This window comes from Hibiscus syriacus, unplaced genomic scaffold (genome assembly GCF_006381635.1).
Source record: "Hibiscus syriacus cultivar Baekdansim isolate YM2019G1 unplaced genomic scaffold, ASM638163v2 tig00110893_pilon, whole genome shotgun sequence".
Lineage (NCBI taxonomy): Eukaryota > Viridiplantae > Streptophyta > Magnoliopsida > Malvales > Malvaceae > Hibiscus > Hibiscus syriacus.
In genome coordinates, this window is record NW_024062901.1 from 7,091,717 (window position 1) to 7,098,268 (window position 6,552).

Consider the following 6,552-nt stretch of genomic DNA (forward strand, 5'->3'; position numbering starts at 1 on the left):
CTGTCAACTCTGCAATTGATGAATCAGGATTATATCTCTATGACTATTGAAGACATAGCATCTGAAAATCCCATTTCTTTTCAAGTATAACAGTTTATTCTCCTCATCAGAATTAGAATTCATGATTTTCTCGGTATTAAAAGAACTATCGATATCTGCGAAATCATTTTGAAAGATCACTTCATAATCAGATGAGTTGTTATCAGAATCAACATGTCGCATGAATGCAAGCTTTTCAAGAGCCTATACTATTGAGTTTTATTCTCAAGAGATTTTGTGACATTATATCTACATCTACATTTGTCAAAGATGATAGATTCTCTGATTTGAAGAAGAAATATTTATTGGGTTTCTACAACTGAAGAAATACTCAGTTCACCAATCTGAAATCAAATAACTTAACATTCATGCATCATATTTAAGCATTTGCAAAAATAGGTGCATTTTCATTCATTCTCATTCATGTTGAATTTTGACAGGAATTTCAAAGATTTTTAGCAAAGATTCAAATCCATCAATTGATGGATCAGCATTACCAGTTCGAGTTCATAATAAGAAGAACTCATCTGAAGAAGGAAGAAGAAGTTCATAATGAGAAGAATTTGTTCAACCTTTTGTTAAATTCATTATTTGATGGATTAACATTGCCAGAAAGAGTTCATAATGAGAAGAACTCATCTGATAGAAGGAAGAAGAAGTTCATAATGAGAAGAACTTGTTCAACTTTTTGTTTGAATTCATCATTCGATGGATCAACTTTTCCAGAAAAAGTTCATAATGAGAAGAACTCATCTGAAGAAGGAAGAAGAAGTTCATAATGAGAAGAACTTGTTCAACTTTTCGCTTGAATTCATCATTCGATGAATCAACTTTTCCAGAGAAAGTTCATAATGAGAAGAACTCATCTGAAGAAGGAAGAAGAAATTCATAATGAGAAGAATTTGTTCAACCTTTTGCTCAAATCCATCACTTGATGGATCAGCTTTTCCAGTTCGAGTTCATAATGAGAAGAACTCATCATCTGAAGAAAAAGTTCACAATGAGAAGAGCTTATTCAACCTTTTGCATAATTCTATCACAGAAGCAGATAGATTAGCATCAACCTTTCCAGAGAAAGTTCATAATGAAGAACTCATCTGAAGGAGAAAGAAGAAGTTCATAATGAGAAGAGCTTATTCAATCTTTTGAATGACTCTATCACAGAAGGAAATAGGTCAACATCATCCCCAGTGGAAAAGTTCATAATGAGAAGAACTAATCCCAAAGAAGAATTAGATCAACATCTCCATCATAATCAAGTAAAGTCAAATGAAAAAAAAACTTATTATCTTTTCGTCTTTGCTATATTCTTATTAACACAAGAATAAACAAAGAGGGGCAGTTGAAGATACTCATTTTTTTCCATTTAAATATTATTTATATTATTATTATTATTATTATTATATATATTATTATTATTATTAAAAAAATTACAAGCCCAAATCCCAGGCCCAACCAGAATCGGCCCAGACCCAAAAAGAAACCCTAAACCAATTTAGGGTTTCAGCTAGGGTTTCTAAACCCTAGCACTACTGCTGCCGCCGCCTCCAGAAGTCCTCAGCCACCGCCGTTGGTTCCAGAAGGCCACACGTCCGTTGCCTACACTCCACCAATGCCACGAAGCCGCCCCAAAGAAGCCTCCAGAAGCTCTGCTGCCACAACCCCGACCGTCAACGTCGCCTCTATGGTGAGTCACCAGCATAGCTTTGGTGACTCACCGAACGTTTCATCCTTCAGACCGGTCCGACGAGAGCCACACTGAGGCTATAAAGCCTCAGTTCCCCTGCAAACAAAAAAAGAAGGAACCCACAGGCCACAGAAAAACAACCAACAGAGCAAAGAAAAAAAAACAAGAAAAAAGCAAGCAAACCAGCAACCAAACAGAAAAAAAAACAAGGAGAAAACGAAGAGAACTTACCGGGGAAGACAAAGCCGTGATCGGAGTCACCACCGGCCTCCAAACATCACCAACAACCTTCGAAAACCGAAGGTATTTTCCTAGATTTGCTCCGATTGGGAGCTTTTTAAAAGAAAAGAACACCGGAACCGTCATTAGGACGGTCCGATCTACATGGTGGTGTAAAAATAGATTTTTCCGGCCACCGGATGCGGTGGCCGACGGTGAGAACTACGGCGGCAGACGGCTGCTGCCCGATGACCGGCTTCCCTCCGATGAGGGAAGCTAGAGAGAGGGGAGAGCATTTCATTTCTCTCTCAGTTAGAGAGAGAATAAAAAAAATGAATGCTGGCCCTTCGGGCCAGCCGATTTCAGCTTTAAATAGCCCTTCCCGAACGACGCCGTTTCGGGGAGGGTTATTTGTGTAATTAAATAAAAGTTAAATCCTTTCCGTAGTCATCCTAATTTGTAAACTTTACATTTTAGTCACTAAATCAATTTATAATCCTTTTAATTCGGTTCTTTAATTTTAATTTTATTTATTTTAGTCATTTGTATTAAAATAATATATTTAGGGTAAATAACAGATTTAGTCCGTTAATTTTAATAATTAATATTTTAATCTGAATAATATGTTTTAATTTATTTTAATCTAATATCCGAATTTTATATAATTTTATTTTAGTCACTAAATTAATAAATAAGAAAAATAACATATTTAATCCCTATAATTTTAAAAATTAATTATAAATTAGGTTTTTAATTTTAATTTTATTATAATTTAGTCACTAATTTTAAAATTTTCATTTATTTTACTGCTTTTAAATATATAGTTCTAATTGTATTTTATCGTTTTAATTTTACTTGTTTATATATTTAAATATTATTTATTAATATATAGTCATATAAATATATATATATAATAATAATAATTTATATGTTTTTTTACATAAATTATTTTTCATATTTAATATTTATTTATTTATTTTCAATATCGAAGAAAAGGGCAGTCTTAATACAACTGGATGTCCTATTCTGGTATTTTAAAATTAAATATTATAAAAAATTATAATTTTATTATTATATTAATATTTATTAATATCGAAGAAAAGAGCTGTCTTAAGACACCTAGAAGTCCTTTTCTGATATTTCTAAATAAATAAATATTTTATTTATAAATATATATAAATTATTTTTTCCTTTTTTTCTCAAAATTATAATTTTGAAATAATAGGATTATAAATTAAATATATTTTGAATTTTTAAATTTCTAATAATAGAGACAATTTATAATTAAAAATTACCAATTTTGGGCGTTGTAGGAGTGCTAATCCTTCCCTAAACGTAACCGATCACGAATCCCTTTTTATTATTAAAAAGAACGAATTTTTGATTAAAACGCAGATCAGTTCATCTTTTAACTGATGTTTTCTTAAAACTCTTTTAAAATATAATTTTTAGGTATTCGACCTACCTAACTCAAAAGGCCGATGACGACTCCCAAATTATTTTAAAAACCATTTATTCACATCACTTTTCCCGCCAAGTAAATATTTCGTGCCCGGATAAAAACCGATCACGACAAATAACATATTTTTTTTCTAAAATTTTACAAGTTCACATACTCTTAAATTTATAGAATTCACCCTATATGATACTTCTTTCGTCCTGAATATGATTTCATTTTATACCGCTGTTTTTGACCATAATAATTGTTTTTGACAATAATAATTTTGAAAGGTGCAACCGCCATAAATATCAAACGATGATGCCGCATGCTTCTCTGGATATAAAACAAGGGCTCAGCTACACCACACACATGGCAATGAAGGCAGCCATTAATTGTAAGAATTTCATTATTTAATTCCCAAAGTTTGGTTTTTTCAGTGCATATGCTTCGAAAACAGAACTTGACGTAATTTTATGCACAAAAAAAAAAACAAAACAAAATTACTATAAATCAAAAGCAGAGAAACTAATTATGAAGAAGTGAAAATCTCCAGCTGGGAATTATTTTCTTGATCAATCACATCAAGAAAAATGGGATCAACCGTAACATGACACTCCACGTGTACCTTAAATCTATGATCCCACCATACCACCTTAGCCGTACCGCTGATTTCCACCTTAGCATCCAGCACCATTTCTCTTTTCGCCACGTCAGCGAAGAACTTACCAGCGTGGTGAGCCAACTCCACCCCGTCCAGCCGAGCCGGCAACTCCAGAACCCGACAAGACCGCGGCGGCTGCGAGCCGGCTTGCACGTGAGCGGAGCCGAGGAAGGAGCCGTCGTAGAAGATGGACATGGTGGTGGAGGAGTAATGGATGGGGGTGATGTTGGGGTTGGTGACATGGACGATGAGGATTAGGTCGGCGTTGATGTTTGAGAGGTTGATCTTGAAGGAAGTGAGTTTGATGGAGATGAGGTGGAAAGTTGGGTCCCTTGGTTTGGCGCTGATGAAAGCGGACGCCGCCATGGCCGAGGCTGCTCCGACAAGAACAGATCTCCAACTCCAAATTACCTTTTTGGACATGGGTTTTTGTGGAAATTCCTTTCTTCGCTTTGTTTCTTTTAGAAAGGGTGGTGGAGTGTGAGCTGGGTGAGGATTTAAAGCGAAGAGAGAGGTGGGAGTGGGAAAGCGTATGGCCCAATGCCGATGGTTCTGAAAATAACGGAACTATCCACGCGCTTTGGGGTTGTCCTAAGTAGGAGGCTAATTTTTTTTTAATTATTCAAATTGATGCTAAACTTAATTTTAAAATTTTTTGAATCGATTCATGTTTATATAATTCGAGTTAAATTTTTTGAATTTATGTCTAAATTTAATTATAAATATTAAAAATATTATGAGAGAGTCTAAAAAACGAGAGCCTAATTTAAAGATAAAGAACAATAAAGAATATACACAACTTAAAATGTTATAAAAATCATGATATTTTAAGTTGTAGGTAATTTAAAATGTTAATTTTTTTAACATTTTTTAGTTCTACTGAAAATGTTGTCTTATTCCTAACATTTTTTGTTGAATCATAAATAATAAAAAATAATATTTTAGGTTACGTTCAACCAAAAAATATTATATTTTTATAACATTTTCTGTTGCATTCATTATTTGTCATTCCTTAGCCTTAAATTATGTTGTAGTATTACAGAATTACCCAAATATTATAGTACTATTTGACTCTAATTTCAACAATTTTCTATAATTATATACCACACATATGTTTTTCATTTGTTTAAATGTTCTATAATTATATACCACACATGTTTTTCATTTGTTTAAATGTGTTATACATATAGCGGTATAACATAGGCTGAATTCAAGTTCGGGGACACCGAGCAATGGTTTTACTTCACACCGACTAGAGCGGGAAGCTCGGGGAGGGAGAGCTAACAGAACCACGGCTTCTGGATATTGGAAGGCCACGGGATCTCCCAGTTATGTCTACTCGTCGGATGATCGAGTGATCGGAATGAAGAAAACAATGGTTTTTTACAAGGGAAAAGCTCCTGCTGGAAAGAAAACTAAATGGAAGATGAACCATAGAAGCAGTTACAACTACTCCAACGGTAAACACAGACTCAAATCTCAATACAAACTTGTTCCATTTCTAATCATCAATTGCTTGTTTTACCATTTTACTAAATGCAGTTAAGACACAAATTCAGTTTGTGTCAAGTCTATGTTGTATCGGGCAGCTTTCGAGCATTCGATAGACGCCCCCTCCAGCCCATGTCACGAGGAACACAAGTTCGTGACAACAGGACTGCAGCATCTTCTGAAAGACCCTCTACGATGGAGATAACATGCTCCTCGTGTGCTTCACGTTCTGGAGGAGACCATTCCGATCCACCCGAAGCCAGTGATGATATTTGGGAGATGGTTAATGATCTGGAAGAACCTCCCTTGGGATGGGAATTAATGAGCTGGACCCGATTCGAGCAATACCAGTAAGCAACCAGCCCTTTATGTGACTCGATATGATCATACCACAAAACAAGAGCAAAATCTAACTTTAGAAAGTAGCAGTTTCCGTCCTCAGACGTGTAGGTTATCGGAGATGTAATAGCAAATAAGCAAAGATCAAAATTATTTTATGTAAAATGGGATTAATTTTTTTTTCAAGAAATCAAAGCAGGGGAAAATCCCATTGTTTCTGTACAGATATCTGTTTCAGTGTGAAGGTGTACTTCCATCATTCTCTACCGAATGCCCAAAAAAAAAACTAAATACCATGCCAAATAACCTGGAGCCGAGAAAACAAAATAACTCGAAACAAAACGAAGAAGTATGATACAAAGTTTGAAGAAAGATTACTGAGAAGCAGTGGATTCATTAAAAAAACAATGACACACAGAGATGACAAACAAGAAAAAATGTAGACACCCCATCTGCTCTGTTGACTCGCTAAACATCCAAGCCAATTTTCTGTTGAGTCATAATCATGCATGCCAGTATGCCACCAGGGAGTTGGACTACTCGTAATCAAATAGTCATGCGGTTTACTCCACCAATTCATTTTTCTCAATGTGTCCTCGTTTGACACTTGTTTCCTATGCATATCCACATATAGGTATGGGATATTGACCTTTCATGATCTTCCAAATACATGAA

At 34.6% G+C, this 6,552-nt stretch overlaps 1 protein-coding gene and 1 pseudogene across 1 annotated transcript; one reads left to right on the forward strand and one right to left on the reverse strand.

Moving 5' to 3' along the window:
- Window positions 1-3,778: 3,778 nt before the first annotated feature.
- On the reverse strand, window positions 3,779-4,556 carry LOC120145126. Its single transcript, XM_039159018.1, has one exon. It carries the CDS (start codon window positions 4,468-4,470, stop codon window positions 3,916-3,918), a length of 555 nt encoding a protein of 184 aa, XP_039014949.1. The 5' UTR covers window positions 4,471-4,556; the 3' UTR covers window positions 3,779-3,915.
- A 31-nt stretch (window positions 4,557-4,587) lies between these two features.
- On the forward strand, window positions 4,588-6,109 carry LOC120145659 (annotated as a pseudogene).
- Window positions 6,110-6,552: the final 443 nt, after the last annotated feature.